Source organism: Kogia breviceps, chromosome X (genome assembly GCF_026419965.1).
Source record: "Kogia breviceps isolate mKogBre1 chromosome X, mKogBre1 haplotype 1, whole genome shotgun sequence".
NCBI lineage: Eukaryota > Metazoa > Chordata > Mammalia > Artiodactyla > Physeteridae > Kogia > Kogia breviceps.
The window spans coordinates 92275756-92301357 of record NC_081330.1 but is presented as its reverse complement, the minus strand read 5'-3'; the positions used below and the strand labels follow the sequence as shown (position 1 = coordinate 92301357).

General features: G+C 55.5%; 3 protein-coding genes across 8 annotated transcripts in view; 2 read left to right on the top strand and 1 right to left on the bottom strand.

The window, feature by feature from the left end:
- Positions 1-4850, top strand: part of CCDC22 (coiled-coil domain containing 22) — a 13110-nt gene extending 8260 nt beyond the window's left edge. Inside the window, exons 7-17 of one of the 2 annotated variants that reach the window (XM_059050281.2) lie at positions 1073-1267; positions 1814-1876; positions 1971-2090; positions 2518-2637; positions 2727-2843; positions 2948-3049; positions 3131-3238; positions 3496-3591; positions 3813-3872; positions 3953-4027; positions 4474-4850. In XM_059050281.2, the coding sequence (XP_058906264.1) occupies positions 1073-1267; positions 1814-1876; positions 1971-2090; positions 2518-2637; positions 2727-2843; positions 2948-3049; positions 3131-3238; positions 3496-3591; positions 3813-3872; positions 3953-4027; positions 4474-4587 (1170 nt within the window). In that variant the 3' untranslated portion in view covers positions 4588-4850. The remainder of the gene's footprint in view (positions 1-1072; positions 1268-1813; positions 1877-1970; positions 2091-2517; positions 2638-2726; positions 2844-2947; positions 3050-3130; positions 3239-3495; positions 3592-3812; positions 3873-3952; positions 4028-4473) is intronic. The other variant, XM_067024174.1, reaches the window with a different exon arrangement.
- On the bottom strand, positions 4762-24336 carry FOXP3 (forkhead box P3). 4 transcript variants are annotated; one of them, XM_067024178.1, is made up of 15 exons: positions 24048-24336; positions 20098-20269; positions 19795-20005; positions 18509-18619; positions 11836-12067; positions 11210-11314; positions 10984-11122; positions 10503-10590; positions 10329-10433; positions 9320-9407; positions 9042-9122; positions 8121-8271; positions 7388-7464; positions 6065-6166; positions 4762-5842 (listed from the first exon to the last, which is right to left on the bottom strand). In XM_067024178.1, the coding sequence occupies exons 5-15, from the start codon at positions 12043-12045 to the stop codon at positions 5693-5695; spliced, it is 1296 nt and encodes a 431-aa protein (XP_066880279.1). In that variant the 5' UTR covers positions 12046-12067; positions 18509-18619; positions 19795-20005; positions 20098-20269; positions 24048-24336; the 3' UTR covers positions 4762-5692. The 4 variants fall into 4 exon arrangements, with proteins under 4 accessions (XP_066880279.1, XP_066880278.1, XP_066880276.1 ...); XM_067024177.1 differs by having other exon boundaries at positions 4770-5842; positions 7388-7530; positions 24048-24322; XM_067024175.1 differs by lacking the exons at positions 19795-20005; positions 20098-20269; positions 24048-24336 and having other exon boundaries at positions 5609-5842; positions 7388-7530; positions 10329-10590; positions 18509-18589.
- Positions 23654-25602, top strand: part of PPP1R3F (protein phosphatase 1 regulatory subunit 3F) — a 15642-nt gene continuing 13693 nt past the window's right edge. The window contains exon 1 of one of the 2 annotated variants that reach the window (XM_059050276.2): positions 23654-24709. In XM_059050276.2, coding sequence (XP_058906259.1) covers positions 23709-24709 — 1001 coding nt within the window. In that variant the 5' untranslated portion in view covers positions 23654-23708. The remainder of the gene's footprint in view (positions 24710-25602) is intronic. The other variant, XM_059050277.2, reaches the window with a different exon arrangement.

Below are 25602 nucleotides of genomic sequence, written 5' to 3'. Positions count from 1 at the left end.
TTTTGCCAATCTTTCCTCATCCCTTCTCTAACTTTTTTTTTCTGTAATATTTTAAAGCAAGTCCCAGACATCATATCATTTTAACTCTAAATACTTAAGCAGACATCTCTTAGCTCATAAGGGCATTCACTTTTTAGCATAACCCTTGGGCCATTTTCACACCTAACAGAATTAACAGTGACCTCTTTTTCTTTTATTTTTTTAAAGCTTTGTATATGCATTTTATCTTTTGAACCAGAACCTATTACATCTTTTTTCTCCCCTAAATTTATTTATTTATTTATTTTTGGCTGCATTGGGTCTTCGTTGCTGCGTGCGGGCTTTCTCTAGTTGTGGTGAGCGGGTGCTACTCTTCATTGCCGTGTGCAGGCTTCTCATTGCAGTGGCTTCTCTTGTTGTGGAACATGGGCTCTAGGCACGCAGGCTTCAGTAGTTGTGGCACGCGGGCTCAGTAGTTGTGGCTCGAGGGCTTCAGTAGTTGTGGCACGCGAGCTCAGTAGTTGTGGCTCACGGGCTCTAGAGCACAGGCTCAGTAGTTGTGGTGCATGGGCTTAGTTGCTCCACGGCATGTGGGATCTTCCTGGACCAGGGCTCAAACCTGTGTCCCCTGCATTGGTAAAAGTAACCTCTTAATACCATCCAACACTGAGTTCATAATCAGATTTCTCCAGTTGTCTCAAAACTGCCTCTATTCTCATGTCTCTCTCTCTCAGTTCCACTCTGCCTCTGCCCCCTTCTTTGCCCAGCACCTCTGACTCGGTTTCCACTCTGTCCCCACATATCTTTTGAGTGTTAGTCTCTAATTTGGGGGCTGCAGGCTTACTTCTCTCCCTTCCCACAGCCTCCACCAGTGCAGGGAGCCAGTGGGTAGAGAGAAGCAGGGCTGAAGAAGAGGAGGCCCTGTCATCAGGGAGCTCCCAGGCCTGGGGACCAGGAGAGTGGGTCCAGGCCCCCTTGTGGGAGAGGCTGGATGGCTCGTGTGACTTGGGGGTAGCACCTTGTCAAGCGACTCCCTGGTGGAGGCAGGGCCTTGGGTACCCAGCAGGCTTCCACACTCTTCCACTGTTTCTAGGAGGATACTCGGGCTCAGCGGCAGCGGCTGCAGAAGCACCTGGCCGAGCATCTGCGTCAGACCTGGGGCCGGCCAGGGCCCCCCCAACAAGCCCGAGACCTGGGAGAGCTGCTGCAGGCCTGGGGTGGTGGCACCAGGACTGGTGCTCCCAAGGGCTCCCGCTTCACACATTCAGAGAAGTTCACCTTCCATCTGGTGGGTGGGCCTGAGTGGGCCTGGGGCATGCTGATGGGGCCAAGGCGGTATTGCTTTATGTACACACACCACATTTTATCCATACAGGGGCCCGTGTTTCCACTGTGCCTGCCCTCTCCCCATGGGATGTGGGCACCCAGAACGGTCCCCTGGCTTCTTGGGAACTTCCGTGGAGAAAGGGTAGAGGGGTGGGAACTATGTAAGCATGTAGGGCTGCTCTTTGTGCAAACCCCAGCTTTTCCTGGGCAGTTTCCTCTGGACATATCTTCTCTCCTTGGATGGTCATCCAGAGGGGCCCTCATCCTTCTCATGGGCAGATGGACAAGAGCTGTGTCAGGGTCAGGGAGGTTTCTTTATGAGCAAACACTCCAGTCTAAGGTCACAGAGAGCACATTGATCCTCACACACATTCTGACGGCCGTCAGTGGTACAGTGGTACCGTACCTGGGTATGGTGCTGGGACGGTGCTTCTGGGGGGTGTTGAGGCTGGGCTGTGAGGGGCCGGGCTTTCCCCGACAGCCAGGATGCTCCTTTCTCACTCCCCAGGAGCCCGAGGCCCAGGCAGCCCAGGTGTCAGATGTGCCGGCCACCTCCCGGCGGCCTGAACAGGTGAGCAGAGCAATGGTGGGGCGGGGGAGGTGTCCTGGGCCCTTGGCTGTCTACTGGGCCTGACACCCCCACCCTGACTGCCTGTGCCTCCCAGGACACGTGGGCGGCTCAGGAGCAGGAGCTGGAGTCTCTTCGGGAGCAGCTGGAGGGAGTGAATCGCAACATTGAAGAGGTTGAAGCCAACATGAAGACCCTGGGAATAAGCCTTGTGCAGGTGGGTGTGGGAGACACTGGGGACCTATGGGCCTCTTGAGGGTTCAGGAGAATCAGTGGGAGTGAGAGGGTGATGTAGGCTTGGGGGTGGGGGGGGTGGTGTTGGACCTGCAGGGGTTAGAGGTGCCTTGGTGTCTCAGAATTGGGAGGGGCGTAAGTGTCTGTGGGCCTCTGTAGGGGCTTGTGGGGCTCATCAGGGGTCCTGGGGAGTCAGTATGGAGGTGGAGGGGTCAGAGGGGCCTGTGGGTGCCTGTCACTGCTTATAGGTCTCCGTTGGTATCAGGAGGGGTCCAAGGGGCCCCTAGAGGGATGTGTTGTCATCTGAGGGGCTTGGGCTAGGCCAGGGCTCTCCAGGCTCAGCAGGGGCTGGGAGGTTGTGGTGTGCGTGGGCCTCCCCCACTGACTTGGAGTGGGGTCCTGGGTGCCAGGTGGAGACTGAGTGTCGGCAGAGCAAGCTCAGCACAGCGGAGCATGGGCAGGCCCTGCGCCTGAAGAGCCGGGCGGTGGAGCTGCTGCCTGACGGGGCTGCCAACCTCGCCAAGCTGCAGGTGGGGCTGGCGCTGAGGCTGGGCTGGGAGGCTCGGAGTTGGATGAGCCCAGCCTGTGTGACATGTAGCCCCCCTGCCACCACCCCCAGCTCGTGGTTGAGAGCAGTGCCCAGCGGGTCATCCACTTGGCAGGTCAGTGGGAAAAGCACCGTGTTCCACTCCTTGCTGAGTACCGCCACCTCCGAAAGCTCCAGGACTGCAGAGAGGTAGGGGTGGGGTCCGGGGCTGTGGGTGGGGCAGGTTCAGTCCCTCCCTAGGGGGCTAGCCCTGCGCTCTGCCTCACTTCCCTCTACCCGTGGGGTCCTGGCAGCTGGAATCTTCTCGACGGCTGGCAGAGATCCAGGAGCTGCACCAGAGTGTTCGGGCAGCTGCTGAAGAGGCCCGCAGGAAGGAGGATGTCTATAAGCAGCTGGTAAGGCCGGTGTGGGGGCCCTGGGCTGCTCAGAGCCGGGGAGGTGTGGGTGCTAAGGGAGCACCTGCTGTCTCTGCCTAGGTGTCAGAGCTTGAGACCCTGCCCAGAGATGTGTCTCGGCTGGCCTATACCCAGCGCATTCTGGAGATTGTGGGCAACATCCGGAAGCAGAAGGAAGAGATCACTAAGGTGTGCCATCGTGGCCGGGGAGGGTGGGTCATATGGGTAGATATGCCCAAGGGGCGGATGCGTGTTGCAGGGCTACACGGGGACCCCACACCCTCTGAAAGCAGAGCTACCTGGCCATACCCAGACACAGAAGAGCCCCACACAGTCCACTCCAGCCACCCCTGACCCTGTCTGGATGGGACAGCATAAATGTGAATGCCCTCAGCTGGCTGGCTGCCCGCCCCAGACCGGCTCACGGCTACCCTGGTCTCTGCCAGATCTTGTCTGACACGAAGGAGCTTCAGAAGGAAATCAACTCCCTGTCTGGGAAGCTGGACCGGACGTTTGCGGTGACCGATGAGCTTGTGTTCAAGGTATGGGGCAGGCCGGGCTGGGTGCGGGGGTGGGGTGGGCCTGGGCCCTGTGTGAGCCTCGTAGGTACACTGATGCTCGGGCCTAGCTTTGCCCTGGGGAAGATGAAGTCAGGGAGTGGGAGAGGGTGGCCTTGTGGGGGCCTGGAGGTGGAGGTGGGGTAGGGGTGGGGTGAGGCGGGAACAGCCCACCGACACCTTCAGGGTCTCCTCTGTCTGGTCAGGACGCCAAAAAGGACGATGCTGTTCGGAAGGCCTACAAGTATCTAGCTGCCTTGCATGAGGTGAGGGGAGAAGCATGCCTGGGGGCTGGCTGGGGTGGGGCCAAGTTGGGGTGCAAGCCTTCTACTCCTGCTGTCCCCAGAACTGCAGCCAGCTCATCCAGACCATTGAGGACACAGGCACAATCATGCGGGAGGTTCGAGACCTTGAGGAGCAGGTGAGGCCTGGGGCTGGGAGGGCTAACCAAGGCAGGCCCGCGGACAGCTCCTCGGTTTATGCCAAGAGAGGCTGTGGAACCAGACACAGCCTGTGGCTGGAGTCTCGGCCCTGCCCCTTAGGCGCTGTGTGTGTGACTTGGCACAGCCTAGTGGCCTGCTCTGGCCCCCTCCTCCCCCCTGAGGGTCCTCACGCCTGCCTCCCAGGGCCGTTGGCAGAGGCTTCAGCTTGAGTATGTGATGGGCAATCCTGCCACATAGCAAAGGATGCTTTAGGTGGACGGATGACATGGGCAAAGGCCTGGCGGTGGGACAGAGCAGGCTGTTATTGGAGGGGGTGGGAGGAGCATGGGAGGGGCCCTGGGGGGCTGTGGTGGGGTGGTGGTGGTGAGCAGGAGCTGGGAAAGCGGCCCTGCACGCTGAAGGGCTGCGGTTCGCATTGCCTTAGATTGAGACGGAGATGGGCAAGAAGACCCTCAGCAACCTGGAGAAGATCCGTGAGGACTACCGAGCCCTTCGCCAGGAGAATGCTGGCCTCCTGGGCCGGGTCCGTGAGGCCTGAGCAGCCCCCAGCAGAGGTCTCCCCTGGGCCTCAGGCAGGGATTTGGGGTGCTAGGGGCACTGGCCAAGCACTGGCCCGGGCCATGCCCTCTGCTTGCGGTCCAGTTCCTCCTGCTGTAGCCTTGGCCCCAGACCCTTGCCCACCTGACCCCAACCCTTATCTGGGGCGATCATTCAGAGTATGGGAGCTCGGCTGCAGTTTATTGCGGAGGGCACGGGGGGTTGGGGCCTTGGATCTCAAATAAATGAGGGGCTCTGTCTGCAGTCTAAGCTGAGGCATGGATGGGGGCACAGGGCACAGGGCTCAGGATAGGGGAGGGGGCGGGTGGCAGGTGAGACACTGGGTACGTTTGGTGAGTCGGTGTGCATGGCCCTGGGTGTCTGCGTGGGACTCAGGAGGCCCACTGGGGGTGCTTTGTGGGTGCGCATGCGTGAGACATGCAGGTGAGTTCAGAGAGTCTGTGTGACTGAGCATCTGTGTCGGGAGCTGTGTGATACCGTGTGTGACCAGCATGTGTCTGTGTGGCTTTCTGGGACCTGAGATCCTGAAGGTACCGAGGCTGCTTCTGTGCGGGTGTCTGGGCATGCCCCGTGTGACACTGCACCTGTGGGCCTGGAAGCTGGCTACGGGTGTGTGCTTTGGGGCATGTGGGTTGACAGGACTGTGCTTGGGTGTGACTGTTTGTGTGACTCTGGATTTGAGGTGGTGTCAGTGTACTGAGGCAGGCTCTTTGTGTTTGGGGGTTTGTATTGAGTCCAAGGGACAGGATTGCGACTCTCTGTGTCCTTTCCAGCCCTAAGGTCATCTGTGAGAGCGACTGAGGCAGGCTGTTTGTGTGGTCGGTTGTGAAGGCTCAGTTTGGCTGGAGAGCCAGTCGCGGGGGGCTGGGGCGGGGGTGTGGGGTTGGGGCCGGGGTCCCTCTGAGCAGCCTTGGTGCAGAGCATGTGATCCAGGAGGGCAGTCAGCTGGGGAGCAGGGTCCCTGGCCAGCAAGATGGTGCACACCTTACTTCTTGGTCCCTGCAGGCACGTCCAGGGCCGGTCACCCCTGCCTCCAGCCACTTCTACTCCCCCGTTTTGGCCCCTGTCCTTCCTTGGCTTTGAGGTCAGGAGCCGGGTGTGGGGTTGGAACACCTGCTGGGCCTCTGGTTCCTCTTCTTGCGGAACTCAAATTCATCCACGGTCCACACGGCCCCCTTCTCGCTCTCCACGCGCACGAAGCACTTGTGCAGGCTCAGGTTGTGGCGGATGGCGTTCTGTGGAAGGAGGACCAGCCAGCCGGGCCAGGGATGTTGGGGAGGGGAGCAGGCAGGCAGCCATCCTCTGAGGCCAGCAGTCCCCACCAAAAATTGACCTCCTGCCCTTTCTCAACATGCCTAGAAGCCCAGTCCCAGGCCCGCCCGTTCCTGAACTTGACCCAGCACTGCAGTGGCATTTGCGGCACCCCCCCATCCACTGCCACCTCTGGAGGTGCTCACCTTCCAGGTGGCAGGGTGGTTTCTGAAGAAGGCGAACATGTGTGTGAACCAGTGATAGATCTCGTTGAGTGTCCTCTGCTTCTCGGGAGCCTCCAGGATGGCCTGGAGGTTAGGGGGTGTGGGGGTAAGGGGAGCCACTCCCCCAAAGTCGGACTGAGAGGGGCACTGGCCCACCTTGGGCCTTCTGACCTGGGTGGAACTGTGGGAACGGGGGAAGGAAGGGAGATGGTGTGGGGTGACGGGTCAGAGACAGGGTTAGAAGCTGGGTGAGGCTAGGGCTGGGATGGGGTTAGGTAGAGGATCAGGGCTGAGGTTGGAGTGGGGTCAGCTTCAGGGTTAGGGCTAGAGTTAAGTTAAATTTCTGGGGTGGAGTTGGAGTTTTCTGTGGGAGTGAGGTTTCAGGGTTTGGGAAGGGTAAGGGCCAGAGAGTGGGGTCCAGTTAAGGATTTGGAAGGGGTAAAGGACCAGGCAGAGTTAAAGGTCAGGGAAGTGGCTGGTTAAAGGTCAGGCTGGGGACGAACTGGGGTGAGTCGAGGGGCAAGGGGTGGGATGACACGTGGCATTAGGTCAGGAGTCAGAGGTGGGCCTAGTTATGTAGTTACTTTATGTGTCAGGGATGTGGTTAGTTTCAGGGTCAAGAATGAGGTCGATGGTGTGTGGTCGTTAAGGGTCAGGGCTAGGATTAGGTGTGGAGTGAGGCTAAGGGTCCAGGAATTTGATCTGCTTGGATTTAGGAATGGAATTGCGTCAAGGGTCAGTGATCATGGCTGCGGTGAGGCTCCGGGTTGGGATGGGGCTAGGTAGGTGAACGGGTGGCATTGTGTAGGGTTAGGTGTGGGCCTAGGATAAAGGTCCAGGCGGGCTCTGGTGAAGCCTCCGGGAAGGCATTAGGGGGATGAGAATGAAGGGTCAAGACGGGTCAGGTGTTACAAGGAAGGGGTTAGGGATGGGGGCTCGTGGGGAATGTGTTGGCAGACTGGGGTACGTCTGGGCTGGTGAAGGAGTTAGGGTGTACCTGGGGCGGGTGTAGGGCAAGGGGAAGAATTCAGGCTAGTTTGGGGGCTATTTATAGGCCCAGGAGGCAGTTAGGTATGGAGTTGATGTGGCCATCAGGAAGGGGGTGTGTTGAAGGCCAGCTTTTAGCTTGCACTGGCTTGGATGGCAGTTTAGTTGTGGGTTTGGGGGCAGGTCTGGGGTGAAGATGGGGGATCACATCTGAGGCGTGGGTTTGTTCAGGCAGGATCCCGCCTGGGGGTGCTCAGAGAGAGGCAGGTCTTCCACCCCGCCCTCTCTTCCTTCTCCTCAGCCCGGCACTCTGCTTACCCAGCGGATGAGGGTGGCATAGGTGAAAGGGGGCCGCATGTTGTGGAACTTGAAGTAGTCCATGTTGTGGAAGAACTCTGTCAGAGGTACGGAGGGATCAGGCCCCCTCTGCTCTCGACTGACCGGCTGTCGAGTCTGCATGCCTGAAATCCCACCGTGAACATCGCTTTCCAGGATCACAGTCACTGTTTGCTAAGCACTTGACATAAATGATACCATTTCCCCTTTGCACCACTCCCACCAAAATGGGGCTTATTCTCCCCAAGGTTTAAAAGAAGTGAAGTAACTTCCGCACGAAATGGATGTAACTGGTTAAATGGTGGAGTCAGGATGGCACTCAAAGGTCCTAATCGCTGTTAAGCCCACAGCCCAGACCTTGCGGGTAGTAGGGGATTGGTGAGCTCGGGCGAGTCACCCTGCTCTTCCTTGGTGGGGAGAGGGAGAGTCCCTGGGAATTACTAAGCTAGCTCCCTCCCTTCTGATGACCAAATGGAGTAGCTGAAGCCCAGAGTGAGTGAGCCCTAATCCCCAGGGGAGACAGGGCCTAGGACTAGACATCTGAGACCACAACGGGGGCTTGGAGGCCATGGAAATCCAGAGAGGAAGCTTTTACGAGCAGTTGCCAGTTTCCAAAGGCTGGGTGGCAGTGGTGGGAAGAGCAGTCCCCCGCCCAGTACCAGTCAGGGAGATGAGGGGCTCAGAGGGCACCACGTAGGGCACCTACCATCCTTACCTGGGATCGTGCTGTTTGCATGGCTGCCCCAGAGGTGCCTCCGCACAGCAAACAGGCCTTCAGGGGCCTCTTGGGGACCCGGCCAGGCTGGGACAGTGGTGCCCGGGGTGCCAGTGGCTACGATACAGCAGGAGCCCTTGTCGGATGATGCCTGGGGGAAGAGGGAGAGGCTGGTGACCCAGAGGCTTAAACTTGCCACTTTAGTTTTAAATAAGTGTTCTTAAAAGTAAGGGCACCCTCTTCTCAATTCCACTCTGATGTAGAATCCCACAAAGCAGCACGGGCCATATTTATTAAAGTGCGGGTGTGGACACTAGTGTGTGTAGCACACCAGTGCCAGGGCCACGAGCTAGGGTTGAAGTGGGCTCCTCTGCTACCCAACTGCGACCTTGGGAAAGTCACCTAAGCCTCCCTGGCCTCAATTTTCCTCCTCTGTGAATTGGGGATGATAGTAATACCTACCTCACCATGCATCATGGGGATTAAATGTTAACATCACCAAAGTGCTCACAAACAGTGCCTGACACCCAGGGCCAGCTTCTGTGTGATCTCTGAAGGTCCTGGGGCCCTGCACTTTGTTTAATGCTCTGCGCTCATCATTTTGAAATCTGAGCCCCGCGCTTTCATTTTGCGCTGGGCCCTGTGAGTTATATGGCTGGTCTTGCCAGCGGCACACAGTCTGCATTCAGTGTTGGGCGATTTGCTGTTGCTTTGCAAACTCAAGATCATGATTTGGGATCTTAAGGTCAGAGGGTTTGTAGGTAGAAAGGGACAGATTCCTAGGTCTGGGCATGTTTGGAGCTGGGGACAGGGGCCCAGAGATCCCAGGGCCTCGGTGCAAGGATAGGTCCCCTGCCCCCTGCAGGGCCCCTCCCCTGCTCCCCAGCAGTCTTGGCCACCTGTGGGCCTGGGATGGCTCACCGTGGATGGAGCCTTGGTTGGGGCCATCTTCCCAGCCAAGTGGGCTTGCATAGCACCCAGCTTCTCCTTCTCCAGAACCAGCTGTGAGGACAGGCACAGAGTGAGGCCTCAACCTGGTCTTTCTCTGCCACATCTTTGCGCAGGCTGTGGTCTTCCCTGGGAGTGCCCTGCCCCCTTCCTTCCTTCATGCCAGCCCCCATCCTGGGTGAACTTGGCTCCTGGCACAGGGTGGATGTACGGTTCACCCACCGCCACCCTGCCCCCACCCCCCATGTCACCTGTTGCTCCAGAGACTGCACCACCTCCCTCTGGAGGAGACACTGCGCCCTGCTCTTCTCATCCAGGAGATGGTCTGCCTGGCAGTGCCTGGGTAGCGGAAAGAGTCCATGCCGGTGACCATGGCGAGCTTGGCTTCTCGGCTCAACATTCCTAGTGGGGAGGGCTCAGACTCTCTGGGAGGAAGGTCTCTCCTCGGAGCCTCAGCCTCCCTCCCCTCTTTCTACCTCAGTCTTCCTTTCACACCTGTCATTCCTTCAAAACATGTTACTTGGCATCTACTGTATGGCCAGGGTGCTGGAGATGATGATGGAAGGGTAGTGAGCTGAGAGTGGGAAAGGCATTCCAGGTGGAGAGTACAGCTTGTGCAAAGGCCTGGTTGTGAAGAGGATGGGATGCACTGAATTGCCACTGATAGATAGTTGGGTATGGTTGGAAAAGGTGTGTGTGTGTGTGTGTGTGTGTGTGTGTGTGTGTGTGAGAGAGAGAGAGAGAGAGAGAGAGAGAGAGAGAGAGAGAGAGAGAGAGAGAGAGAGAGGGTGATGGGGCTGAGAGGAGGCAGCAATAGCCATTGTGAGGATCTGGGACTTTGGGGATCAATAAGATCAATAAAAGGCTGGTGTGTTGGCATGAGGGGGTGTAGCAGGGCAAAGCAGTTAGGAGTGTGGATTCCGGAGGCTGGCTGTCACTCAGGAACTGGGTGATCTTGATCAAGACACTTAACCTTTCTGGCCTCAGTTTCTTTGTCTGTAAAATGGAGGTAAATCATAGCACACACCTCTGTTTTGATGCCCCCATTATACAGATGAGGAAACCGAGGCTCCGAGAAACTAACTTGCCCAAGGTCACAGAGCCAGTGAGTGATGGAGCCAGGATCTGAACCCGCAGTCTCAGCTTTTGCCTCTTTCATGTTACCCCCTATCGGGATGAGGCCTGAGCTGAGACCTGCGCCCCAGACCTCCTCCCACAAACTGGGGCCACCCTGGACTGAAACGGGCCTGACCCACTCACTTGAGGAAGTCCTCTGGCTCCTCGAAGACCTTCTCACATCCGGGCCACTTGCAGACACCATTTGCTAGCAGTGAGTAGGAGCCCTGGGGCATGGTTGAAAGGGTGCTGGGGGGACAGAGTGTGTCAGAGGAGGGGATGGCAGGGCAAGGGTCCTTCCCAGCCCTGCACACTGACCTGTCCTTCCTGGGCACACCGGGGCTTGGGAAGGTGCAGAGCAGTGCTGGCTCCCTGGACACCCATTCCAGGCTGGCCACGTTGATCCCTGCAGGTGGGGACAGGGCACCTCTGGGGGCTGGGGGCCAGGCTCTGGAGCTCGGCCCACAAAGCCTCTCATTTTGAGCTTCCCACCCTCCTGAGCTTTGCAGGCCCAGACTCCCAGGGGGCTCTGTGGTCCCTAATCTCCAAGGCTAATGGTGGAGCAGCTCAAAGACTGCGCTGACATTTCGACTAACTTTGCAAAGATCTGTGGTTCTGCGATTTTGACATTCTGTGTCTTTAAGGTTCTGAGCCTGACATTTTTTAGAGGTTGGAGTTTCCAAGATGATAAGACCTGACACCTCTGGCCTCCTGAGGGCCGCAAGTCAGCAGCCCACATCACTTATATTCAAGAATTGGGGGCTCTGGGCTTCTGTGGAGCCGTGGGGTACAGTGTTACCAGGTGGCAGGCCGGGCCGGGCCTTGAGGGAGAAGACCCCCGTAGCAGCAGTGGGTGGCGGGAGGCTGATCATAGCTGGGCTGTCCAGTGGGCGCACCTGCAGCACAGGGGTCCGGGCATGGGCATCCACTGTTGAGAGCTAGGGGCACATGGGGTCCATTTCAGCCAGGTCCTCTCCCCAGTTCTCCCGCCTGCTCCCTCCTCCCTGCCTGTTCTGGGTTGGTACCTGGTGCACAAAGTGTGGCCTGTCCTGGAGGAGTGCCTGCAAGTGGGGTGAGGGACCCAGCCGTGCTCCAGAGGGTGCCACCATGACGAGGGGCACTGTGGGCAGCTGGGGGAAGGCAGGCGAGTGAGATGCCATCCTCATGTTCACTGTTCCACACGTCTAACCCATATACTCCTCACCACAACCCCACGTACTAGGCAGAATGACCAACCCCATTTTTACATATGTGGAAACTGAGGCTCCCGGAGATTGGGTGACTTTTTCAAGATCAAACAGCTAATAAGTGACAGAGCTGGCCTCCATCCTGTCACCTCACCTCCCTGAGCCCCAAGCCCTCTGTCACAGGGGCATGGAGACACACATGGCTATGCCTGTGGGACCATGATAGGGTCTCCTATCCTGAGACAGGGATTGGGAGGTTGCGGAGAGCCTCGAATCTCTGAGACCTGCTAAGTGGGGACTTTCTTGGCCCCATGACATCTGCATAAGTCACAGACGTGCCTGGGACCCAGAAAACCACTTCCTGTGCCCCAGCTGGGCCCCCCGCCCAGTGCCACAGTAAAGGTCGGCACCTATAGGCCCAGGTACCCCACCCTGCCTGCCCCATCCTGGGCCCTAGGCCTCACCTGCAGCTGCGATGGTGGCATGGGGTTCAAGGAGGAAGAGGAGGCGTGAGCCCCACCTCGGAGGTCCCGGCCCTGGAAGGTTGTCCCCGGGCCCTTGGCTCCCAGCTGGTCTGAGGCCTTGGGTGCAGCCCTCCAGCTGGGCGAGGCTCCTGGGGATGGGCTGAGTACCAAGGAAGGGGCCAAGGGCTTGGCTGGCCTGGGGTTGGGCATTGGGTCCTTGTCCGAGGGCAGGCTGCGGGGACACAAGGGGAAGGAGTTACAAATGTGCTGGTGTGTGTGTGAAACACTCAACCATCTGAACCACGTGGACACCCCCTCTGGTCAGAGCAGGCATTGGCTGGGGCATGTCCCGAAGGGGCCCCAGCTCTGCTCACGTGTGTGTGCATGTGCACACACATACTCGGTGTCAGGAGCACTGGTGTGCCTGTGTCTCCAAGCACACCCCACGTGCAGACGTACACGGCGCACAGTGTGCCTGTACATGCTGGCACAGGCCTGCTGGGGAGGTGTCCTCCCTGAGGGTGGTGGGGAATTCGGGGTGGTTTGTGGGGCCTCAGCCAGGATAGGTCTCAGCACTTGCGTGGTGCTCTTCAAGCCTCAGCACTCCTGTCCTCCCTGAACCCAGTATAGGCCACACAACCTTTGCTGATCCCATGGGGGCTGCTTTCTGATTTTCTCCTGGGAGCATTATGTTACCCCAGTGACGGGCATATCTGGGAGTGCAAGGGGGGCATGGACTCAGAAGATCCCTCTGGCTGCTGTGAGGGGGGCAGACTCTAGGAATGTGAGGGCAGAAGTAGGCGGACTAGTGAGGAGGCTACTGCAATAGTCCAGGCAAGCAACAGTCCAGACCAGGACGATGGCAGTGGAGATGGTGAGAAGTGGGTGGGTTCGGAGTTAATGTTTCGAAGGTGGAGTCAGGAGAATTTGCTGGCAGCTTGGATGCGGAGGGTGAGAGAGGGAGGGTTAAGGTGACTTCTGGGTATTAGCTGGGCAGCTGGAAGGACAGAGCTGACATGACCTGAGATGGGGGAGGTGGGGGAGCAGGGTTGGGGGTGGTGATCCAGGTGTGGAGGGACATGACGACTCGGGTGTTAGAAAGCAGGTGGCGGCAACGCCGAGTGGAAGCTGAGTACAGGAGTCTGGAGCTCTCCATCTGAGATCATCTCTGGGCTCCTGCCCTGCATGGAGCGGGCAGGGCAAGTGCCAGAGAGGAGGAGAGACAGGCTCTCTTGAGCCAGGGCCTGTGCGAGCTCCTCGACTTGGCTCCCACCAGAGTTCATCCCAATCTCTGCTCTTCAGGGCTGCCTCCAAGCCTTTGCTCATGCAGTTCGACCTGCCTGCAATGCCCGCTCCTCCTCCTCCTCCCCTACCCAAGCCCTATCCAGAAAGTCCTCCAGAATGGCTCCAGAACCTTACACTCCCCAATGGGCAGGGCCTTGGTTTCTCAGAATCCTATAGTCCCAATCTGAGAGGAAGCCAGAGCTGGAAGGGACTGCCAAGCCCAACTTCCATTTTACTGAAGGGCACAGCCAGGTACAGTGTCCCACAGCCCCACGGTGACTTCAGATCTCTACTTCTTTCTCTGGAAAGTGTGTGTGTGTATGTGTGTGTCTCCCGACCCCGCCCCATAGCACTGGGTTGGGCAGCAGAGGAAGGGCTCTGAGGGGGCAGTTGCTCCTTCCTTTCTTTGCTGTCAGCTCATGCGGGTTGCCAGAGTTATGGTGCTGACGGAGGTGGGGGTGTGAATCCAGGTATTTAAACCCTTAGTCTCTCGGGGCCTTAGAACATTACTGCGTGAGAATCAAGAGCCTGGGTCTACGGAGGCTCAGAACAAGGGCCAGAGAGAGTGTCGATGACCCTGAAGAGGTGAGTGAATGAATGAGTGCATGAAGGCAGGTGGAGATCAGGGTGTTGCTTGTATAAGCCAAGGAAATGTCAGAGTGCCAGCAAACCATCCAAAGTTAGGAGAGAACAGATTTCTCCCTCGTAGCCCTACAAGGAACCAACACTGCTGACACCTTGATCTTGGACTTCTGGCCTCCAGAACTGTGAGACAAAACATTTCTATTGTTTAAGCCACCTAGTTTGGGGTACTTTGTCACAGAAGACCTGAGTGAACCAATACTGATTTTGGTGAATGAGTGGATGTTTTCCACCGCTCTGGCCTGGCCCACACGGCTAGCCTGTGGTCACTTCTCAAGCTGCCTGGACCCTTGGCCAGAGCCTATAAGAAATCGCCTCCTCAGACACATCTGGAACAACCTGACTCAGGGCAGCATAGATACATTCTCAGAAAGGGGCTGTGGATATGGTCTGTCTCGTGGTGGGGTACCTGGAGGGCCAGGCTGGGCAGCCGGCTTCCTGCACTGTCTGTTGGGGCATCCTTTTCTGACTATTTCTCAGAAGCCACATGGAGGATGTTTCTGGGACACAGTTTGTGTTTTCGTATCGGGGTCTGCATCTGGGCCCTGTTGTCACAGCCCCCAACTTCCCCAGATATTTCCGCCATTGACGTCATGGCGGCCGGATGCGCTGGGCTTCATCGGCACCAAGGAGGAAGAGAAGGGGGCAGGTACCCTACCCCACGGGTTTCGTTCCGAGAATTGGCCGTCCCGTCCTGCAGCCGGCCTGGCCCAGGTGGGGTGATGTGGGTGCTGGCGGATGTGGTGAGTGACGTCCGTCTGGCCACCATGACAAGCCCTGGGCCCTGTAGACCCGGCCCTTTTTGGGCCATGGAGAGGCCCAAGGTTTGATGCTTGGGGAGCGCCATGCAGACCCCACAGAGACTGGGACCCTCAGGGTCTTCAAATGGTACTATGCTAGAACCTCAGAATCGTAGAACATCATTTCTTAGATTTAAAGGGTCCCAGAATCTCAAACCCACAGACTCTGTGGGGTCCGTGGGTCCAACTTCTCAGTAGGTGAAAGCCTATGTCCCTGGTGTCCAAAATCACTGGAACTTCCTGAAGTTCATAGTGCCTCCCGCCTGCCAGGCCTGGAATTGCAGCAAGCCTCCCCTCAGCCTCCCTCCTAAGTTATGTGAAGGTAGGAGGGTCAGAATCATCCCCTCTGCTTCCCCCAGCCTGGGGCCAGGCTCTGACACTAACTAGCTGTAACTCTCCACGGGCTCATATGTAAAACGGGACAATAATTGTACCCATCTTCCAAAGTTAACGCACATGAAATGCTTAACAAAATGTTGGTGATCAGTAGATGGACCCCTGCAGGGCCTCCGTCTCCCTGTCCATTCTGGGACAGTGTTCCCAGACTCACAGCCATTCTGCCAGAGATGGGGAGGGAAGGAAGGGGACATTGAGGCTGCAAGACCTTCAGCTAGGACCTCATGGTGGGAGCAGGCAGAGCCCTGGCCTTTGCCGGTAGAGTCTACCACCAGGCTCTCTGGAGGAGCCGTGGGATAGAGGATTCCAGGGACCTGTGCCAACTCTGGGGACATGGCTGAGCTCTGTCCACAGCCACACCCACAGATAGACCGACTGACTTATGTCCCTCTAGTATCACCACTCTGGCCATGAGGCCTCCTGACCCATGGGGCCCTGGGACCCCACCCAGCCTAGCTCTTGTGAGGCTAGCCCCACACTGTGACCATGAGGGTCCAACTTGTGAGAGGGCAGAAGGGGGAACGGCAGCAGCTGGGAGACAGCCCAGGGTCCCCCTGTCATGCCCCTGTCATGGGTGCTGAGGGGTAAACTGAGGCCCATGATGGGGGAGAGACACAGAGCCAGGGCCCCGCTGAGAGTCCTGAGATCTGAGCTTGGGTCTCAACTCTACCGCTGCATCTCTGTGAGGGCTTCAGAGAGGCCCCTCCCGCCCATCTCCCAGCCTCAGTTTGCCCCTCTGTACGCTGGGAAGGAGAGAGGTGTGGAGCGGATGAGGGCCAGGGACCTTGTGCTCTGTGTCTGAGTGAGCTGTTAGGTGTCTGCAGGGCTTTGATTCGATAACTGCTGTTCTACCCAGGGGACTGGCTGAGAGACAGAAACAGAGATAGACAAACAGACATAGGCAAACAGAGAGACACAGAGAAGAAGAGCTGTAGAGAGAGATGGGAGAGACATGAGGTGGGACAGAGATAGACATACAGAGAGAGAAACAAAGAGAACAAGAGAGATAGTGAGAGACACTGAGAGAAGGAGAGACAGTGAGGAGGGGGAAGGAACCCATAGGAGCAGAAAGTCACAGAGAGAGAGAACAAGAGAGACAGAAACAATACAGGGAGATGGGGAGAGACAAAGAGACAGAGAGAGAGTAAAAGAGAGAGACAGAGAGAGAGAGAGAGAGATGCTCCAAATAAGAACAGTTGTGGGTCTCTGGCTGGAGGAGCTGATCCTTCATTATTCCAAAATAACGAGGAATAACAAACGGCAAGATGCCAGGGCCTTCGGCCGGCTGCTATATTGCATTGCAGAGCAACAATCAGCAAAGCGCTGTGGCCCTGGCACCAGAACAGACACCGAAGAACAGAAAAGAATGGAAAAGCTCAAATACAGACCAACGTCTAGAGGGAATGGAGTTGGTGATGAACGTGGCATTTCAAACCAGGGGACGCTGGAGAATAGATTGTTTAACAAATGGTTCTGGGATAATTAAGGGGAAAATAAAGTTAATGACTAACCAGTCCATTTTTCTACCAACCCCTTCCTGCCCAGTTTGAAATGTCACCCTCATCATGTACCCTAAAATAAATTCCAGATCCATTAAAGACATAAATAATAATCTTACATGGAACTTGGGTTTATTGTATGCCAGGCCCTAGGCTAAGCATTTAACAAGGTTGAGAGATTTAATCCTTACAACCACCCTTTGAGGTCGGTACTATTATAACCATCACAGTACCTATGAGGAAATGGAGGTATCGAGAAGTTAAATGCCTGGCTAAAAATCACACGAATTGCTTGAGCTGAGGCTGGGTTTGTCCCAGACAGTCTGGCTCCAGTACCCACACTCTTAACCTCTACAGTAAGTGGAAAAAATGAAGCCATAAAAGAGAATAGAAGCCAACACAGGTGAACATTTATCTCATTTTCAAGTGGGAAAGGACTTTCTAAGCACAAAACCAGAGACAGTAACCACAGAAGAAAAGACTAACCTTGTTGACAATATAAAAACATCATAAGCATCACAAAACAGCATAAACAAATAGAAAAACAACTTCAGTAAATGATGAATTGAGAGAAAATATTTGCTATATATGTATGGCTGATGGAAGGTTAATATCCTTTTATATAAAGAGCTGTGACAAATCAATAAATAAAAAAGATGAACACCCTATTAGGACTAAGGACTTGACCAGACAACTGAAAAAAAAAAAAAAAAAGCACATATGGTCAACAAACAGTATAAGTTATCGAAAGATGCAAATTTCAACAACATGGTAATATTTTTCTTACCTGTTATGTTGAGAAAGGATTAAAAAATGATAATACCCACCCACGGTTAGCTTGAGTAGGGGGAACATAAAACAGGACAACCTTTTGGAAGAACAATTTGCAGAGAGGGTCAGAAACCTTAAAAATGCACAAACGCTTTGCCCTAGCCACTCGATTTGTAGGAATCCGCGGAACTAATCAGGGAGGATTATGTGAAAAAACTAGAAACAACCTGAATGTCCAAAAATCAGCACTTGGTCGAACCAGTCGTGGTTCATACCAATGTGAGGCCAGTCTGAACAGTTATGAAAGATCATACGTTGAAACATTTTTCAGTGACCTACCAAAATACTCCTATTCATTGAATAAAGCAGAAACAAAAGCGATAGATAGCTAGATAGCATGATTTTAATTTGGTTAAAAAATACTAACAGTTAACACTCAGTGAGCACTTGCTAAGCCTGCAGAGACGAGGTCACCCCAGACCTGAATGGCCTGCTCTGTTCCTGGACATGGATCCTGGCCCTCCCCCACCCAACACCAGGTCCTGAGGGTAGAACCCCCACAGTTAAACCATGGTTGACAATGGTGTGAAGTGCCCCCCTGGAGGGTCTCCTCATGCGGTGCAAGCGCAAGTTCAAGTTAAGTGCTCAGCCCAACCCGACAGCCCACAATCCTCCTCTTTGATCGGGGCAAACAGAATTGATGCTCATTCTTGTAAAATGTAAATGTCCTCCTCGACATTACTCAACACACTGTTATTAAGCGCCAACTGTACAAAGCTCTGTGCTGGAGGCTGGGGGTAGCGGGGGAGAGGCAGGCAGGGGGGAAGGCAAGACGAGTGAGCAGGAAAGGTGGTGGGAGAGACGGAGGAAAGGAGATAAATGGAGTGTGGTCAAGATGGAGGAGACAGCGACAGGGGAGATGGTCAGAGCCAGAGAAAGACAGAGGGGTGGAGAGTCTGCGTGCCAGGGAAACAGAGAAAGAGAGGGGCAGAGAAACATGAAAAGAGTGAGACAGAGAGGGATGGGAGATATCGAGAGAGAAGAGCCAAAGGTATGCCAGAGACGTCGCTGAAATTTCCAGTTACACCTGGACAGTGTTTCAAGTTGTTCAAAGCTCTGAGATTCATAAAGACTGGCAGTTGATATATTTAAAAAAATCCTACCCATCCACACATCGATCCATTTATTTATCTTTGACTCTGCCTCAGCACTGATTAAGTACTTGATCTATCAGTCTTCTGGCGTTTGTTATTACTATTATTACTGTAAAAAATACCTTACCTGACCAGGACCACAGGAGCTGCTGCGTGCGTCTTGCTGGTCCCAGAGGGCCCCTGACTACCCACCAACCCAGTGCCGACCTCACTGTCGTCTCTTCCGCTGGACCCGCATCTGGTGGGGGAGAGCGGGGACACTCACCTTGGTGAAGTGGACTGACAGAAAAGGATCAGCCTGGCTTGTGGGAAACTGTCACATATCAAAAACAACTTTGCTTTTATACCGAGAAGAAAAACCACGGTGTGGAAGCCACAGACCTCTCTCTTCTAATAATCCTATTTTTTTTTTCGATGAGTGTGTACGCTGATAATCACGGGGTGGGGGGGGGTTCTCATAGTTTTTTCTCTCTTGCTCGCTCTCTCACTCGCTCGCTCTGTTTCTCCTCTTCTTGATTATGAGACTTAAACGGAAATTTTGAAATTTTGGGTTTTTTCTTTGCCCTTTACGAGTCATCTGAAAATATGATTTCTTCCCCTCACTACAGAGGTGAGAGGTATCAATGAGATAACAGAGCTCATGAGAAACCACAGTTTTTAAAACAAAAGTGTGTAGAGTTAGAAAAAAAGGGAAAAGAACTCAAATCACAGGGACATCCCAGGCAGGGAGAGATGCCACTCTGTGAGTGAGGGGATATTTGAGGGTCTCTGGGGAAAGGAAGAAAGGAACTGAGATGCTACATGTGGATGGGAAACACCAGGGAAAGAAATGGAATAGGGCTGCGTTTCCAGATGCCTTGCTCTGGTCCAGGCCTCAGTTTCCCCTTAAGTGGAATTGATACGGTCATCACGGTCTTACTGCCCAGGGGTGGGGAGCTCTGGATACTCTTGCAACCCATCTTCTCACAGAGGGTGAGAGCCATGGAAGTTACTTCATGGAGAAAAAAGCAGGGAGTCCCTCCCTACCCCCGACAATTCACAGAATCCAAGAGTCTGAGAATCACTGGCTCTCAGAATCCACTGAACATCACTGAGTGAGGAAAGGGAGAAAAGTCTTTCCTCATTACATCTTAGGGCCTCAGAGCTCTGACCCAGAGGGGAAGGTCCCAACCAGGCCCCAGTATTAATGAATCCATCCTCACAAAGCCTAGAGAGGCCCGTTGGGACCCCAACCTTCTCATGGTCAGGGACACCATGGCCTGATGCTTCTGAGGCCCTCAGCCTTTGTGATTTTCTACTTCCAAAAGTCCCAGTTTCCAAGGATTTAGGATTCTAAATATCCACCATCATCCCCATAGCTGACAATTATCTCGGATTTCCCATGTGCCAGATGCAGTGCCAAATACTTCTCACCATTATCGTGTTCAATCCTCACCACAGCCCTTGGAGATCCATCTTGTCATCATGGCCGTTATACAGATGGGGAAAACGGAGGCACGAAGTAGTCGGGCAACTTGCCCAATATCACAGAGCTGGCAGATAGGGGCCCTGCGTTCCACTGGTGTTGGGCTTTGCAACCGCCAGGTTTCCTTGAGCACAACGGTCTCAGGTTTTAAATTCTAGGCTGCAATGACAGGGAGGTTCTGAGATTTGGAGATTCTTCTGGGGGCTTGAAGGTTTCAGGTTGTCCAAGACTTGGCAGCTTCATTTCCTCACCTCGGTGGGCACCCCCTCCAACCAATGGTCAACAGGGGAGACCAGCCCCTAGGGGCTTCTCCTGACAGGCCGTGGCTGAGACTCCCTGCCCTTGGCTCTCCAGTGCCCTGCATGACCCAGAGTTCTGTCATCCAACGTCCACTCCAACCCGTCTGCAAGACTGGCTTCAGGCCTGGGAAAGATAAATTGGAAACAGATTTTTATTCACATGGTATAAACCTACTGGCCAAGACCCACCCCTTTACGCCTTTGCTTCTTTTCCTCCCCCCATCTCCCAAATCCTCAAAAGAAGGAGAGCCGCTTTCCTCAACTCAGACTCACCTTTCTGGAAAAGCCCAGAGGGGGGCTGGTGGCCTGGCTTTGTGAAGACAAGAAAAAAAAAAAAAGGTGAATAGAAAAAAAAAAACCTAAAAAAAAAATCAGCCAACAACAATTAAAAAAAAAAGAACCCAACCCTCCCTACCATTAGTTCAAAACAAAACTTTCACTGGTTGAGGCTTCTGAGTTGGTGGGACATGTCTGAGACCCAAAGATGGCCTGTGTGTGCCGGGCAGGCAGGGGAGGCACCAAGTGGGGTGAGGTCTCAGGTTGAAGGCCTGCAGGGACCCTGCATACAGCAGGGGCTTAAAACATACGGCATGTGGTTGGGAGCAAGAGAGGGGGTGAGGAGTGTGCTCATCAGGAGGGAGTCCAACTTTAGGGATGTCCCTAAGGTTAATGAATGACCCCTTGCTCCCTGTGGACTTGGTTCTGAACGTTCCCTACATGTCCCATGTAACTATAAACCAGGTCAGTTCTAGAAGCCGAGGCCTCATTCCCTGCCTCAGGACCTGTTCCCTCCTGAGAGAGGGGGCTGGTTTTCTCTTTCAGGGTCCAAGGTGTGGGCTACATCTTCCCCAAACCATCTCTCCCTTACTGTCACTTGCTCCATTAGAGGAGTGCCAGAAAAGAAGGAGGAAAGCAGAGTGATGGGTGATGCTGCTGCTGCTGAGAGCCAGGACCCTTGCAGAATGAGGGCCGAGGGGTCAGGTGGGCAGAGAGGGGCAGAGGTCCCCACCTCCTCTCTGTACTGGACTATATCCTCTCACATGGGAGGCTTCTGGGGGAGAGTGGACAGGATTAAATAGAGAGGCTGGTGAAAGTCCCCAGAGAAGTGGGCCTTTGACAAAGACTTGAAGGAGGTGAGGGAGGGAGCCATGTAGATATCTGAGTAATTCCAGAGGAAACAGCCAGTGCAAAGGTCCTGAGGTGGGAGTGTGTCCGATTTGCTCAAGGTCTACTAAGGAGGTAAGAATGTGGTTAGAATGGCGTGAGTGAGAGGAAGAGGGGTAGGAGGTGAGGTAAGAGAGGGGACTGGGGGGGGCGGTAAACCATGCAGGACCTTGTAGCCCATGGTAAGGACTCTGGCTTTTACTCTGAGTGAGTAGGAGGCCATGGGAGGGTTGTGAGTAGAGGAGAGATGTGAACTGTCTTAGGACTTAACAGGATCCCTCTAATTGCTGAGTCTAGAATGGACTTTAGGAGTGAGGATGGAAGCAGGGGATCAGTGAGAGGGAGGCTACTGCAATGGTCCAGGTGACTGATGATGGTGCTGGCAGTGGAGGGGGTGGGGAGAGGGTATATTCGGGAAATATATCGAATGGAGAGCTGACAGGATTTGTTGAAGGATGAGAGTCTTGGGGCCAGACCAGGACACAGACAACACCCTAACTCTGTGGGCAGGTAGGAGTCCCTGGACTACTAAACAGCTTGAACTTTTAGGTGAGGGAAAAAAAAAGTTCTATCTTGTTTAAGCCCATATTATTTTGTGGGGTTTTCCCTGTTATTTGCAACTAAACATACTGATTGGTTCCTGGCCCATAACCCCATCCTGGACACTGAGACCTGAGGAGGGGAGCCCGCCGGGGGAACTGCCTCCCTCCTAGGGATGCTGTGAGTCAGAACCTTGCATACAGTAGGTGTTCAGAAAATCCTCCCAGGATGGAGGGGGAATGTATTAATGGCCTTGTTCAGTGGACACAAGCTACAATTCTGTTCCAACGGAAGGTGGGATCTCAAAGGAAGAGTGCAAGGGGAATGAAAGGGGTCGACTAGATGAGGAAGAAGGAGCAGCACTCCTGGGAGAGGAAACAGTAGGAGCTGAGACCGGGGACAGAAAGAAGGGCGGTGAGGCCACTGTGGGGTGTGGAGCTTGAGTCCCGCAAGAAAGACAGGGCTTTGATTTGTCAATATCTGCCAACATGCCCGACCAACTCCTGGCTGCATAGTCACGCTCAGTGTTTTCTGAGCTGGAGTTAGAAAAAGCTAATCTTCCCCAAAAGCTCTATCTTTCATTTGGCCATTCATTCAACAATGGTGCCAAGTCCTGGAAAACACTGAGGATGATAATCAGGGGCATTCTTGGCTAGTGGCACCGCTCAAGCAAAGGCTCGGTGCTGGGTAGGGTAGACCCACTAACTGCGACAGTAGAGTCCGTTTTGCTTTCTCAGATCTCACACTAGGATGCAGTCTAGGTCTTCAGGGGCTCTGGGCATTCATCGCCCTGGGGCAATAGGGAGTCACGGAGGGTTAAGGAGAAGGTAAATCCATCCATGAAAAGCATACTCTTTCTAAGGGATGCCTGCACTCTACGGTTCAGAGGCCCGACCACTCTACAGCTCAGACGGCCTACGAACTTTCCTCTCCTCTAGCCTCCTTATTGGCTGTTCATCCCCTCCTTCACACCAGCTACAACATCCCTGTTGGCTCTGCTCTTTCCCGTCCCACCTCCGGGTCTTTCTGTCCCGATACACTTTCTAGCTTCTCCATTGGTTCATCCTGTTCCTGCACTGCCCCTTGAGGTCTCAACTGCCTTCACTCTGACTCCCCCATTGGCTGTCTGCTACCTCTCTTCCTTGCTCTCGCCTTCATCACTCACCCCATTGGTTCTTCCTCTCCAGTCCCGCCTCCGAGGCCGCTCACATACCGCCTCTTGGTCACCTTTTAGTCTCCTTATTGGCTAGTTCCTCCCTGGCACCGCCTCTTGAAGGCGTAGTGCACACTCATAAGACTCCCCATTGGTTCGCTGCAGCCATTATCGTCATCCCTCCTCTACGTCACCGGTGCACGGCTCCCCATTGGCTGTTCGCTGTCTCTACCTTCCGTCCCACTACCTACGCAACCCACGGATCTCCTGTTCCGGCCCCTCCGTTCGCTCCCTGCTGCCCCCATCGCCTGTAGCCATTCCGTTTTCCCCGCCGCTCTCACACCGCTCCCGCTCACACTTCCCCATTAGCTGTCCTACTTCTGCTCTCTTCATCCCGGACACCACACCCCCCCTCCATTCACACGTCCCCATTGATTCCCGATCATCCCGCCTCCTACACCGCCCACTCTCGGGTATCCCCATTGGTTGCATGCTTCCTCTGCACTCGCTTCACCGTCTACGTCACGAGTGCGCGGCTTCCCATTGGCTCTCCGCTATACCTGTCGTCTCGCCGCTTACGCCCCCCCCACCGTGAGTCGTATCCCCCTCCCCCCGGCGCTGGCCTTCCCATTGGCTGCCCGCCCCTTCAGGCCCTGCCCCCGCCGGTCCCGCTGCCGGTGCCGTCGGTGCCGCCGCCGCCGCCGATATGGCGCGCACGGCCCCTGTGGAGCCCCCGCTGCGGCATCCCGCGCCCCCCTCGCCGGCCGCGGGCGAGCCCCGCACCTCAGTCGAGGCAGCGGTGGCCCCGCGGAGGGTGCTGTTCGCCGATGAGGCCCTGGGGCTGCCGCTGGCGCAGCTGCGCCGCTACCGGCCGTGGGGCGGGCCCGGGGCGGGCAAGATGGCGGTGGCGGCCGGGCAAGATGGCGTCGGCGGCGGGGCTGACGAGGACGACGATGGCGAGGATGGGGATGAAGGGGAGGAGGAAGAGGAGGCTTGCCCCGAGCCCTCGCCGCTGTGCCCCGTTCCCGCTGGCGGGGGGTTTTACCTGGTGCCCACATTTTCGCTGCCGCCCGCGCCGGGTCGTCTGGAGCGCTTGGGGCGCGTCATGGTGGAGCTGGAGGCACTGCTGCCGCCTCCCGGAGCGGTCCCCGGGGGTGCCGGGGTGTGGGTGCCTGGGGGGCGCCCACCGGTGCTGCGCGGGTTGGTCCGCGTGCTGAACCGCTCCTTTGAGAAGGCGGTGCACGTGCGGGCCTCACACGACGGCTGGGCTTCCTTCTGCGACCACCCAGCGCGCTACGTCCCGCGCAGCCCGCCAGGGGCAGGAGCGGGAGGACCAGGAGCAGGAGATCCCATCCTGGATCTGGGCCTTGGCTTGGGCCCCAGCCAGGCGCCCGCCTCCTCGCCCGACGACGGCGGCCGCACCGACCGCTTTGCCTTCCAGCTGCCCTTTGCTGAGGGTGCGGGCGATGGGGCGCGCCTGGACTTCGTGGTGCGCTATGAGACCCCCGAGGGCACTTTCTGGGCCAACAACCACGGCCGCAACTACACAGTCCTGCTCCGGATTGCACCCGCTCCCACACCCACTGATGCCGAAGGGCTGCCCCAGCAGCAGCAGCTGCAGCAGCTGGAGCCACAGCCCGAGTGCCAGGGTCCCGTGGAGGCTGAGGCCAGGCAGCTGAAGAGCTGCATGAAGCCGGTGAGGCGCAGGTAATGTCTGCCAGCGCCACCTCCGCCAACGCAGGGCAGTGTTTAGGATGGAGGACAAGCATTCCAACCCAGGAGCCCCTGAGGCCTGCTCTTCAGGACAGGGAGGAGGGCGCATTCAGTCAGTCGGTCAAAGAGTAATGGAGACCAAACATGTGCTAGGCTGTGTTTTAATTACTGGGGTTTCATTCATTTATTGAATTGCACTGTAAAGCCCTGAACAAGACAGACATCTTACCTGCCCTCAAGGAGCATACAGGCTTTTATGAGAGACAGTTTGAAAAAACCAGCAGGTGGATAAGATACAGACGAATAAGTTTAGCTGCTGAGAGGGAAGTGAAATAGAGTAAGGAGACAGTTTGGAGGGAATAGCTGCTTTAGGTAGGGTGTTTGGGGAAGGCCTTTGAGAAAGTGAGTCCTGGATGCTGATAAGAAGAGTTATGCACAGATATGGGGAGGGAGAGAGTTTGTAGAAAAGGGAACAAGGAGGACTTTCTGAGGTGGTGCTGTTTAAACTGAGCCTTGAATGATAAAGAGGAATAGTCTTGCACACATAATGGGAGCAGAGGTGTTCTAGGGAGGGAGAACAGCAAGTGCAAAGTTCCTGAGGTGGGACTGAATCTGGTGAGAATGAAGGGTAGTGTGCTGGAGCGGAGAGAACTGCAGTGATATGGTAGTGTGGACCAAGGTCCTTACCAGTGGGAGGCAGGGAATTTGATCCCCATTTGACGGAGCAGGAAGCGAGGGTTCTAGAGGGAGAAACTGGTTGAGGAAGTGATGGCTCCTGGCTTTTCCAGTTTGGCCATGTCTGACCTTGAAGCCTGTGCACTCTACTGTTTTGCTCTAATTTAGTCTGACATCTCCTGTGGAGTTGAGGGGCTGAGCCCCTGCTTTCA